The sequence below is a fragment of the Drosophila rhopaloa genome, unplaced genomic scaffold, assembly GCF_018152115.1.
Source record: "Drosophila rhopaloa isolate 14029-0021.01 unplaced genomic scaffold, ASM1815211v1 contig_178, whole genome shotgun sequence".
Classification (NCBI taxonomy): domain Eukaryota; kingdom Metazoa; phylum Arthropoda; class Insecta; order Diptera; family Drosophilidae; genus Drosophila; species Drosophila rhopaloa.
This window is the reverse complement of record NW_025335059.1, coordinates 8,168,397-8,180,877: the sequence shown is the minus strand read 5'-3', so window position 1 is coordinate 8,180,877 and position 12,481 is coordinate 8,168,397. Positions and strand designations below refer to the sequence as shown.

The window sequence follows — 12,481 nt, the reverse complement described above, 5'->3', positions numbered from 1 at the left end:
TCGTCCCCTCTCGCTCTGGCAAGTGCGCAATATTTTCACACTTTTCACAAAAATAAAAACGATTCCTCAATATTTTCTGGCTGCCGCAGCAGCATTATTTCCTTCATCTACTTCGGTCTTCGCATCTGCCGCCTCTTTCTTTCGTCGTCGCACGAATTTTCCGAAAAATTTTCCCAAGTTTTCCTCAGTTAAATTTTGGTCCGTGTCGTGGCAGCGCGTCCCGTCCGTCGTCCGTCGCGAACCGCGTGGATAAACGCATCCAAACCGAAAAAAAAAAAAAAAAAAAACGAATCAATCCTCACCAGAACTTATTGTTTTGTTGGGCTTCTCTTTCAAGTGCGGCAGCTATAGCCGAGGAACCAAAAGATTCAAAACCCAGACGCAGCCTCTCCAAGACCCCAACGAATGACAGCAACAATAATAATAATAATAAGGGAAAAGGTGGATCCAGTAATCAGACCCAAAAGCAGAGCAAACGACGCCGCAGCTCGGACAAATCGTTGGCCAGCCGGAGACATCCGGAAGGGGAAAGGGAACGGGAACGGGAACGGGATAGGGAACGAGATCGCGATCACGAACGGGAGATGGCCGATCGCCACAGACGCTACTATGCAGGCGGCGGCCTGGGAAGCACCGCAGGATTGGGCTACCATCCCAGCAGCAGCGGGAGCAGCAGCAGTGCCGCCTTGATGGGTCGCTACCAGAAGAGCTCCACCACAGCCAACGCCCTGGACAGATTGCGCACCCACTTGAGTCCCGTGGGCGGTTACTATAAGCCACTCATACGAGGATTGGGAGGCGGAAGGCGGGACCGCGACCCAGACGATGTTAGTATCTTCGAAATCAAACAAAGCGGATCAGCAGCGAGCGGTGTGCAAACCAACGGAGACAGAGACCCAGACCCAGACCCAGATCGAGATCCCAAAAGCGAGCCTCATGACTCACTGCCTGGGTATTCCATTTTGGAGACCGAAAGAAATCATCTCACCTGTCACCCGTGAGTCAGCGAAAGGTTGACTGCCCTAGATGTGTGACATCTCTGACGGCCGAAACGGGAAAATATGCGCAATTAAAGGTGTATATATGTGTTTGCCCAAACAGTATTGCACTAAGGCTACCTCTATTGCTACACACATGCCTATAGAAAGTTTCTTCCTACACAGATATATGTGCAGATATTATATTAGGGGCCCACACGGTCGCGTTTTATAGCGCTTCTATATGCTCATTCTATATCTTCAGCTTCATTCTTGCCGTGTGCGTTTACGTTGTCGAATTTATTTTCGATTCCAACATCTCGGCGCTTTTCTCTATTCCGCTATATTTGTATCTCTCTGTACGCCACAGATGTGTATAAAGCTATTCACGATTTTCTGCCGTTTTATATATAAACTTTGAAGGTCGTCGCGCCGTGGACTTTTTTGTTTAGATTTCGCTAGGCATTCTAAATAAAAATAAAGGGTATCCCCGCAGACCACCTCTCCGAAAAGTAGAAAATACATGGAGAAAGCCGGATAGAGTGGCTTTAATGGTAGTGAAATTGTGCAAAATGAAAAGGCCCAAGCACCCCATAATTAGCCACTGCCGAAAAGGCCATTTAAATGGGTCTAAGTCTGGGCTTGGGTTTCGGTCTCTGGGCCTTCTTCTTTCGTGGAGCGTAAAAAGTTTTACGTCCGTCACCGTTGGTTTCACACGAGCGCTGCTTTTGAGCACTTTCCTTCTCCATTAAACCCCTGAATCCGAAACTGAATCTTAATCCAAATCCCCCCCAAATCGTCTGGTTTCTCAGCGACGAGATCTGCTCTTGGACAAAGACAGAACGCCCACCACCTCAGCGACTGCCGCTGGAGGCAAGCAGTCTGCCATTTCCCGGCTGGAGAACAAATACTCGGACATCTTGGAGCGAGCGGCCGGAAGGCGACGCCATGAGGAGGATCGTGACAAGACGCTGGAACCGGACGACTATGGCGCCAGCAGCAGTGGCGGGCTGCTCCGCTCGGCTACAACCCACCAGCTGGGCAAGTCAAAGTTGTCCTCCAGCTCTTTTAATGCTTCGGATCGTAAGGAGCGCACTCCCTATCGAACTCGAGCTCAAAGACAACGCTACATGGCGGAGTCCAACGATAGTGGCTATCTGACCAGCGGAAATCGGTTGCTGGACGAGAATTACCCTCTGGACTATGGGCAGCGATACGATTATCACGATGCCCTGCGTCTTGGAGGAGCCTCAGGTTATCCGTCCAGTCGCTATGGCCGAAGAGGAGGTGAAGAAGAAGCCCTTTCGCCGCGCTCCACAAGGGCCTATGGAAGAACCAAAACTACCGAAAGCCTCCTAGCCGCTGAAATCCAAGACAGTGGTCGAAATGCAGCCGGTCGCGCGGAAGATCGACCCCTGAACTCGAGGAACCGCTTCGCACATCGACGAAAGGAACAGCCACCACCAGAATTGACTGCTGAAGAGCGAGAAATCCTCGCCGACGATCGTTCATCCGAGGACAATGCAGCCATTCTTATGCTGCTGCGGGAGGACAACCAGTTTCTGGAGGCCAAAAAGTTTGAGGAGCGCATGCGCAAACGCCGCGAACTGAGAGATCGCGTCAAGCGCATGGAAGAGGCAGCCGAGGAGGCGAAGAAGACTGAAGCGGCAATAGCGGCGGCCGAAGCAGAGGCAGTTGCTGTCGAGGAGGAGGCCAAAAGGGCCAAGGAGGCAGCAGCAGCAGCGGCAACTGCAGCAGCAACTGCAGCGGCATTATCAGCAGCAGCGAAAGTGGAAGTGCCGCAGGAGGCGCCCAAGAAGAAGTCGCGCAGCAAAAAAGTAACTAGAGATGGTAGCGATGACAGTGGCTCCTCCGAAAGCACCTCGGGCAGTAGCTCCTCCGATGAGGAGGAGACAGAAACCGAGACCGATTCGGCTGCGCCCGTTGTGCAACTAACCCACACAGCTGACACAACCCCAAAGACACAGATCACGTCTGTCAATGGCAGCACCACTATCTCCAGCACCACCACCCCCTCCGATACAATAACCACCTCATCCACTAGCACCTCTGCTCTTTCTAACCACACAACGGCAGCAGCGACGGCACTCTCCTCCGGCACCACCAACAAGAGCCGCTTTCTGCCCCAATCAGATCGCAACAACAATGACCTCGCCAAGTACAAGCCCAGTAGCCAGCTGATGCACTCCTCCAGCTCCGGGGCACTGGCTTTCGGCGGTATTGGAGCCCGACTGGCGGCGGCCGATGCTCGTCGTCAGCAGCAGCGGTATCAGGGCGCCAGTTCACGTACCGCCGCCGTACTCAGCGAGTTTGATCGCTACAAGCCGGGTTCGGGAACGGGAACGGGCTCAGGATCCAGCTACCTCCACGACTCGTACAGTGGGAGTAGCAGGCGTTCCAATGCTTTGGGCGGCAGTTCGCTGTATCCACAGAGATCCCAACTGGATGCCTACCAGCAGCATCAGCAGCAGTCGTCCTCCTACCTGCAGCAACATGATCATTACCTGCTGGCCAAGAGCGCCACCTCGTCGGCGCTGTTCAACAGGTCACGCATTCCAAAGACACTCTCGACCTTTGTAAGCAATGAGCCACATCCTGGGGATGGATGATTCGTTAGCAGCTTGAGCTTTGTTGGCGCAGCCTCTTCTAACTGCAACTGCAACTGTCCATTGACACCCAACCCATCCCCTGTCTCAAGACCCCATCTCCAATCTACTCCCCAAACAGTCGACATACTACAGAAAAAGCTAACAGCACTGCGGATTGTATTTCCATGTTGACTAACAGATACAATTATTGTTCCTGTCTGCGCGTTTTGCATGCGATTTTGACATTAAAACTAGGAAACAATGTAAGAAATCCTCTGACCTTGACTTATACAACAAAAAACGTTTTTAATTGTTCTTTTACCATTTTACATTTACGAAATATTACAAAAAAAGAAGCTATTAATGTAACTACTAAACATTTAATGGTTTGTTGTTTTTTTTATTGCCCAAGAAACAAGAGCACAGCTATTGGTGCATTTCCTATAAATATATATAATACATTATATATGCCATTTTCGATATACACCTATATGCCATTATATATTATATTGTTTGTACATGTTTTGATATTAACCATTTTTGTAAACACAAATCTCAAAAATTTGTCCGAACTAATTTTCTTATCGAACAAACGAAACGTATTTTTCTCGTGTTTTTTCTGAATATGATGATGAAAATCACAATGATGATGATGGGGTTGATGATGATGATGTACATACACAACTTGATGGGGATGATGAAATGATGATGATGTTGGTTGGTTAACGGGCTATCTGCGGCTGACTTATAAACGGAATGCGATTGCTTTTGGTGCCATCGTGGGATCGTTTGGATGTGACGCGCTTTTGATTGGCTTGACCTGCTGATGGCCTCGACCCCTGGAACACCGATTGAACCCCTGGAAAATATATAAATTTTTGTTTCTTTTTTCTCTTTCTTTTTTGTTTCTTTTTCTCTCTTTCAAATTACATACTTTTACCACACACGCACACACGCACCTTATGTGTACGTCTGTTACTGCCATCATCAACAACCACGCCCCCCCAACTTCTACAACAATCTCGCTCGCAAATTCTTCGCTCGCCGTTTCGCTCGCAACCACCCACCTTCTCTCAACGGATCGAATGCACCACCCGCAACGCAATCGCAATCGTCGCCTCACACCGCAACCACCGCCCCACTCCCTGCAACATCGGCAACGCCAACGGCAACCACTGCAACCACCCTACGTCGTCGATCGCTCCGCTCCAATCCGATCCGATCGATTGCTCGAACAGACAGCAAAGCCCGTCATTCAAGATGATGCTGATGGTCACTTAATTTACCACACCGGAGACATTCTCCATCACAGATGTTCGTGACAATTTTTGGTTTTTAATTTTTCCATACTTATGTTTAGAAAACAATCAGAAAACTTTAAAAAAAAAAGTGAAGAAAAATAATGAGAGGCAAAAGCCACCAGTCACACACTTCTCTTCTTCTTATAACTCTCTTTTAGTTTAAAATATTTCCAAGTTTTCTTTATTATTTCTTAATTATCACACAACAAGACCAAAATCGCGTCGCGTGCAATCGGGAAATTAAGACAATTTCGAACGAAAAAAGAGAAGGACAAAACAACAATTGAAAATTTTCACACAATTTTCGTCAGTTTCGCGAAAACCGTTTCAACTTCCGAAATTTGTCTTTGACGACTCTAAGTTTAACTTTTACCGGCAACAAAATTTCCCCCAACCACGAAATTCATCTGGGAAGTTTTTACACATAAACCGAACACGAACTTTGTCGCCATAATTAATGAAATAATATTGAAAATACTACCTTTCCGTACACTCAGCTTAGAGTCCAAATTAGTAATTTGCCCAGCCCTCATCAAATATTTAGTTATAGCTACAGGTTTAGCTTTAGAACAAGAAAAATAAAACAGACAGCTAACAATTAACACTCTCGACAGCCTTGTTCGAAACCCTACTACAACATGCTATCCTTTTCCCGAATTTCAGATAAGATCATGGCCACACTGGGAGAGGGAACTTTCGGACGTGTGGTCAAGGTCAAAGACATGGAGCGGTAAGATCCTCTATTTGTGAATTAATTAGAGCAATACAAAACGTTCTCAATCGTTTCAGTGATTACTGCATGGCCTTAAAGATTATTAAGAACGTGGAAAAGTACCGTGAAGCTGCCAAGCTGGAAATTAATGCCTTGGAAAAGATTGCCCAAAAGGATCCGCATTGCGATCAGTAAGCTTAAGAAATTTTATTTTTAAATAATCCGAAAATTAAACAAATAATGTTTTTACTATTCCAGTTTGTGCGTGAAAATGATTGACTGGTTTGATTATCATGGACACATGTGTATAGTTTTTGAAATGTTGGGGCTTAGTGTTTTCGATTTTTTGGTAAGTAATAGCTTTGGTTCTTAGATGGGTTTTGTTCGTTAAAGTTTTTATTAAATCTTTACAGCGTGAGAACAACTATGAGCCATACTCGCTGGACCAAGTGCGCCACATGGCCTATCAATTATGCTACTCCGTGAAATTTCTTCATGACAATCGTTTAACGCACACAGATCTCAAGCCGGAAAACATACTCTTTGTCGATTCGGATTATACTGCTCACTATAATCATAAGATTGTAAGTACAGCCAGAACAATATGGATTCAAACATTCAGACTTATGCTCTTCTACCCCACAGAACCGCGAGGTGCGCCGCGTCAAGAATACGGATGTTCGTCTTATTGACTTTGGGTCGGCCACCTTCGACCACGAGCACCACAGCACAATTGTCTCGACGCGACATTACCGCGCGCCCGAAGTCATACTGGAGCTGGGGTGGTCACAGCCATGTGATGTTTGGTCTATTGGGTAAGAATCGGATTGTCATTTTATGTATGCACATATTGAATGATCTCCGAAATTTCGCCAACAGCTGCATCTTGTTCGAACTGTATCTGGGCATCACGCTCTTCCAAACGCACGACAATCGTGAGCACCTGGCCATGATGGAGCGAATCTTGGGACAAATACCATATCGCATGGCACGGTAATACAATGCAGCTCATGCTTTTATTTCCCAAGGCGCAGTTCCCTTCACCGAAATCGTTTAACGTTTAGCAACCATACTCTTTATAGCAAAACCAAAACAAAGTACTTCTATCATGGTAAGTTGGATTGGGATGAGAAGTCCAGTGCTGGTCGCTACGTCCGTGATCACTGCAAGCCGTTGTTCCTGTGCCAGCTGAGCGACAGCGAGGACCACTGTGAGCTCTTCGGTCTGATCAAAAAGATGCTGGAGTACGAGCCCTCGTCCCGCATCACGTTAGGTAAGCTGGCACCACAGACTTGTCGATTAACTAACATGCTAAATTATATAATGTTTCGTTCCAGGTGAGGCCCTGCGCCATCCGTTCTTCGACAGGCTGCCACCGCACCATCGAGTGGGAGAAGTGAGTAACAAACAGCCCCTCTCGTCGGGCAGCAGCAGCCGCGAACGGTCGCACAGCCTCTCCAGATGAGAATTACAGCGATTTGGTTATTGTTGACAGACGGCGCTTATCAAGCACCCACTCATGCAAACATACACTCAAAGCAGTCGTCCAGCAACGGATTGCACCAGCCTCGTAGAGTAAACCACCAACTTTACGGCAAAACCCTATTTTAAGTGCTAAAGTCTTTTATTCTAAATTTTTTGAACTTGACTTGTATAAATGTTTATTATACAAAAATCCTTAGATCCATATGATCCATTGTTTCCTAATATTTCGCGCACATGTTGCTGTGCATCATTTAGAGCTGTGTAGCGCTACGCTTGCGCTTTGTGCATTGTACCATACCCGCAAACGGTGTTTTGTTCTGTAATGATAACCAAATCGTGTAAAATATTGATAGTACGGTGCGTCCCCCCGGCACTTGAACCTATTTGTAAATGTTTTGAATTGTCCAAACCCACACCCCCAAGGTAGAGGAGACAAATTGAACCGACTGCGAAACCGATTAATGGAATATAAAAATGTAGTTGTAAAATAAGAAAGTCGCTTACACGCTAGTTGAAATGCATCCCCATATGTACACTGTCACAGCAATGGGAGCCGACTAATTTATAATTAATACACCATTTCGAGAGCGTGAACTGTAAGCTAATGCAAGCCATTATGTACACCACCCACGAATGTACGGATAATTGTAAATGTAAAGAGCAATTGTTATGCCGCCCTGTGTACACTTCAGCTATCGCAGCGCATTTTGTGTAAATTCAGTAGCAGCCCAGAGTCATCTCTCTAAGAATACGTTTTGAAATGTGTAGAACCATCGCCGGCCTGTTTTGTTCGCTTTCGTTTTATTATCGAATATCGAAAGATCAACCCATTCACACATTTCTACACACATCGTATGAGCCCCATGGTATATTTAAATATACTATACTACATACTTAATTCAAATGATTGTGAGTTAGTTTAATATTACATAAATATTAATTATAAATTACATTATTTGCAATTTAACCCGATCAACCAGCATATAAGATAAAAAAACCAATATTGTCAAGTTATTAAAAATTGAAATAAATCTTAAATAAAAAAGAATTTACAAAACTTTGTTTTTAATTAATGGAGTAAATCGTCTGAGAAAGAAGACAAAATATCGTCCCAAAAACCCAGTTTAATACGATTTCTTAAGAGTTATGGCATACTATTGGAGGTTAATCTATTTTCTGATTGCTGATTTGGTGTTGAATACTTTTGGGGTTTCGTTGGGACAAACGTTGATAAGTGATGCTCACCAATAAATGTTTCACACTGTGTTCCATAGCAGCCATAGCAATCAATTGTGATTTATTTAATTTTATTTAACCACAAAGGTTTTATATTAACTTGTTATTTCAGAATTTGTAAAAGTAATTGCCCTGCAAAAAATATGCTAATAGAAGCATAGCTGACGCGCTGTTGCTGGATTTGTTTATGTACCGACAATTCCGATTTACAGAATAAAAAAACTAAATTATTTTTTTTTGTAAGGAAAAACTTTAATGTTTACCAACCAACAAATTGCAATTACATAGCTGGTAATATGCATATTAAAGCTCTTTAAAACATTCACATTCAGTTATCATGATGAGCCCTTGCTGGTCAATTTTCTTTCTCGGAGTGGCGAGTGCTATGGACATGCATTATGCCACATCGACACGTGAAATGGCATCCCTGCTACAAATAGAGGACGAACTTATAGGACATATGCGTCAGTATGCAAGGGAATTGCAGCTTAAAGTAAATACAATGCGGACGTAGGTGATTTGTTAACATTATTGGCAATTATATGGCATAGAAATGTCTATTGTTTAAGTTTTCAGAAAGAATGGAAGACGAGGAGAGAGCAAGGGCCTGCAGATCCTACGACCTATGTGGCCAATCCCCTCATAAGTTTTCCTCTCATGCGACGGATGTACACAGATGCTCCAAAGTTGATGGAGTTTGCTCGACAGGAGCTAGGCCAGGGTAAGTCCATTCTACGACTTAAGTCCAAAAGATATGTAATATAAGAATTTTTTGATTTATCTTAAAAAATCAAGGTAATCTTTAAAATTAATAATAAAACTTTTGATGGGCAGGTCCTCTTCAAAAATTATTAGAAAGGGATTTGACTAGTATTTCAGCACTGGAAATGCATATGGCTGCAACTGGCTTAATTCGCTTTCAGGGCGTTTATGGCCTAGAAGCAAGCGAAATGGCCAATGGAAAACTATATGGTACACAGTACAAGTGAGTGTTATACACTATAAGCCCTTTGACCTATCTTATTTCTATTTATCAAAAGCTCCACGCTGAGTTCCGCAGATTGCTTCGCTTTGGGTACTCATTTAGAGAGGCTGCAAAAAGGTAAACTGGCCTGCAAATGGCTGATTGTGTCCGTGGATCAGTATAATGATCAATTGGATCCTGTAAATAGGTTACTTCTAGCAGGTCGTTCTCAAATCTATGAGAAATTAGGCCTAACTTTGCTTTCTATGCGTAAGTCATTATGAAAACAGAGTTAGACTTTATCATTCGAGTTGTTAATTATGTAGATGATTTACCAGCTAGTCAAGCTGCCCTGAAATTGTCAGTAGCGTGTGCCTCCAAGGATGACAATACTAAGCTGGCCAATCACTTGATTGATAACTTGGCTCACATGCTTGTGCACGTGGACAACTGTCGTGGAAAAAACCCTCTTTCGAGGAACTCCTCCCTTCGTTGTAGTTATTTTACAGAAAGTGACCCATTTCTTCGCCTAGCTCCTTTGAAGCTTGAACAACTTAACCATGAGCCTTTCATTGCCCTATATCATGATGTCGTATTAAAAGAAGAACAGGAGGATTTATTATACCATACACGATCCAGGTTAGAGCAGAGGCAGGTAGATCCGGCTGGCGTTGAGGCCGAAGTGGAGGCCAATGCCTCTGATCATGTAAGGCGACTTCACCGAAGGATTGAAGATATGACAGGATTCGACTTGGAAGATAGCAAACCTCTGACAGTTTTCAACTATGGCATTGGAGGACAGCAATTCATCCACTTGGACTGCGAGCAGCCCAAGGTTAGTCTGGTTTATATTACTCTAGGTGCTTTATGTGGAACTTTTTATTTTCTAGGAATTTGTTGAACCTTTTACCACAAAATATCGCACGGTCACTGTCCAGCTTTTTGTAAGTTTCCTTTTCAATATCTTAGCGAATAAAAACAATATCAAAATAATATGACAAAAAATAGTTAGGTAGTTGAACAAATATTTCCTTGAATATTAGCTTTGCAGATTTAATGAAAAGACAATATTTACCAAACGACATAAAAAGCTTAAAATCACAATCAATTTACTTCTTGCATAAATAATAAAAGTGTATGTTTATCATTTGTTAGTATTCATCAGCTGCAGGCAACTAAATTAGACTAAAATTTAAAGTATTGACTTCCCCTTTCCTAGCTAAGTGATGTTGAGATGGGCGGATATGCTTCTTTTCCGGATTTGAAATTTGCCTTTAAACCTGCAAGTGGATCGGCATTGGTTTGGCACAGCACTGACAATTTCGGGAATTGTGACGTTCGAAGTTTACATGCCATCTGTCCGGTGCTTCTTGGAACGCAGTGGGGTAAGTCATTAAAGTCCTTCATCGATTCTTTTCTCCTCTACTTACTATCCGGAAAACAGTGGCCAGAAAATGGATCAGTGGGTCAGGCCAGTGGCGCAGGAAACCATGTCGGAAGTAAAGGAAAAGCGGTTTTCCATTCGGTTTTTTTTTCCACTTTTGCGATAATTTATTCAATAATTTTGTCGTTATTTATATTATGATAATAAATTTTATGCACTATTTTATAGTATTCATATTTAATTTATATGCAATGTAACATTATTTGGGGCAGGGGAAAAATGGTAGGGTTTGGCATCCAATTGTCCACTTTTGATATCCTCTTTAGATTTATTAGGGGGGCGGGGAGCAGGGACAGGGAGTTGGCAATGGGTCGGGGGGCTGCGCGGGTGGGAACAACGCGTTTCCTGATACGTATGCAAATGATATTTGAGGCAGCGGGTGGCGCCTCCGGCAATATGTATGTGTGCGTGGGCGGCCGGGTCCAATAAGTGGGAGTTGGTAGTCGGAACCGGAAACGGAAACGAACAACAAGAACGCAGGCGAGAGAGAGAGTGATGTCGATGTCGGTGTCCGAGGGAATCTGTAGGAATACTTGATTGCCGGCTCTGATTCTCTCAGTTTTGATATCACGCTCCCCCGGCTCTCAGTTTCAGCCTCATCCACAGAAGCATCAGCATGGCGAGCAGGGGCTGCCCCGTCGTCTGGTTACTCCTAGCCGCATTTCGAGCCGCCTCCTCGAGACCTATGGTAATGAAAAAGACATTAAAGCCAAAGATTTTAGTCGCAGAAGTTGAAAATAACTTTAACAAATTTGTTAAATATCTTAATAATTTATATTTCGTTTGCAGGTTTTTTTTCCTCCAAAGAACTCACCTCCGATGTAGTTCAGATGATCATCGTTGCTGGCGGAGGCGCCCGGATGAAGCTTGATTTCTGCAACACAAAACCGACGCCCCGAGAAAAAAAATTGGACAAACAAAACAAATTTAAACCCGTGAGGGAGAGATGGCGAAGCAGAGATTGCGTATACGCACCGTATAACCGCAATGTGCCCTCGGCACGGCCCAACGAGTTTGTGCTGACGCAGTGATAGGTGCCCACATCGGAGGGCGAGAAGGAACGCACCACCAGCAGCATGACGCCCCGATAGCCATCGCGCCGCTCCGTTATCCCGTACTTGGGCCTGCAGTGGATATGGGTCGAAATGGAAGAGAATGGAATGGATTCGAGATGGATATGTATCGCTGATGTCTGGTAGCCGGAATTCCCCGAACTTACCCGTCGAGCAGCATTTCGGGGCCCGGCGAGCCGGACTCCAGGCTTGCCGTGGAGACGCTGGCGAATCCATTGGATGTCCGTGCTCCCTTCAGCCAATAGGAGACGGGTGATGGCGAGGCCTCCACCTGGCATTCCAGCTGCACATCGGAGCCCAGGGGCGTGCCCAGAAGTTGGCTGGGGGCCCTCACCATTGGGGCAACTGTGGAGTGAGTGATGGAAACGAAACGATTGAATTCAGGAGAAGGAACAACAAAAAGGGAATAATAAATATACTTTTATTATTCGCTTTTTTAAGCAAATATCCCATTGACTTTAAATGGTTTTTTTATATTGAACAAATTTAAAAATGCGAAATATTTTATTCATCAGCATATGTTAATACGTTTAACAATTAAGAAGTAATAACTTTAATCATTTAAGATAAACAGCAAATCACGACAGTTTAAAAAACCAACTAAATATACAAACTACATTTGAAATGTTTTAATTATTGAACAAAAATATTTGACTTATAATCTTTGAAGTGGACTTGAG

At 44.2% G+C, this 12,481-nt stretch overlaps 3 protein-coding genes across 12 annotated transcripts in view; 2 read left to right on the top strand and 1 right to left on the bottom strand.

Moving 5' to 3' along the window:
• LOC108050259 (serine/threonine-protein kinase Doa) overlaps positions 1 to 8,132 on the top strand; it is a 35,351-nt gene extending 27,219 nt beyond the window's left edge. For 4 of the 9 annotated variants that reach the window (XM_017131834.2, XM_017131835.2, XM_017131839.2 and 1 more), the window contains 9 exons: positions 4,825 to 4,900; positions 5,551 to 5,617; positions 5,677 to 5,790; positions 5,858 to 5,948; positions 6,013 to 6,183; positions 6,245 to 6,414; positions 6,479 to 6,592; positions 6,664 to 6,872; positions 6,937 to 8,132. In XM_017131834.2, coding sequence (XP_016987323.2) covers positions 4,825 to 4,900; positions 5,551 to 5,617; positions 5,677 to 5,790; positions 5,858 to 5,948; positions 6,013 to 6,183; positions 6,245 to 6,414; positions 6,479 to 6,592; positions 6,664 to 6,872; positions 6,937 to 7,064 — 1,140 coding nt within the window. In that variant the 3' untranslated portion in view covers positions 7,065 to 8,132. Of the gene's footprint in view, positions 1 to 337; positions 828 to 1,789; positions 3,575 to 4,824; positions 4,901 to 5,550; positions 5,618 to 5,676; positions 5,791 to 5,857; positions 5,949 to 6,012; positions 6,184 to 6,244; positions 6,415 to 6,478; positions 6,593 to 6,663; positions 6,873 to 6,936 lie in introns of all 9 variants that reach the window. The other 5 variants (XM_017131838.1, XM_017131836.2, XM_017131829.2 and 2 more) reach the window with 3 other exon arrangements.
• Positions 8,133 to 8,680: 548 nt separating this feature from the next.
• On the top strand, positions 8,681 to 10,902 carry LOC108050311 (prolyl 4-hydroxylase subunit alpha-2). Its single transcript, XM_017131937.2, has 8 exons — positions 8,681 to 8,830; positions 8,890 to 9,041; positions 9,155 to 9,305; positions 9,361 to 9,554; positions 9,611 to 10,119; positions 10,175 to 10,228; positions 10,504 to 10,669; positions 10,729 to 10,902. Exons 1-8 carry the CDS (start codon positions 8,706 to 8,708, stop codon positions 10,785 to 10,787), a joined length of 1,410 nt encoding a protein of 469 aa, XP_016987426.1. The 5' UTR covers positions 8,681 to 8,705; the 3' UTR covers positions 10,788 to 10,902.
• Positions 10,903 to 10,940: 38 nt separating this feature from the next.
• The window catches only part of LOC108050312 (lachesin), a 47,589-nt gene continuing 46,048 nt past the window's right edge, over positions 10,941 to 12,481 (bottom strand). For both annotated transcript variants that reach the window (XM_017131939.2, XM_017131938.2), the window contains exons 9-12: positions 11,948 to 12,146; positions 11,704 to 11,852; positions 11,543 to 11,602; positions 10,941 to 11,411 (exon numbers count right to left, since the gene is read on the bottom strand). In XM_017131939.2, the coding sequence (XP_016987428.1) occupies positions 11,296 to 11,411; positions 11,543 to 11,602; positions 11,704 to 11,852; positions 11,948 to 12,146 (524 nt within the window). In that variant the 3' untranslated portion in view covers positions 10,941 to 11,295. The remainder of the gene's footprint in view (positions 11,412 to 11,542; positions 11,603 to 11,703; positions 11,853 to 11,947; positions 12,147 to 12,481) is intronic.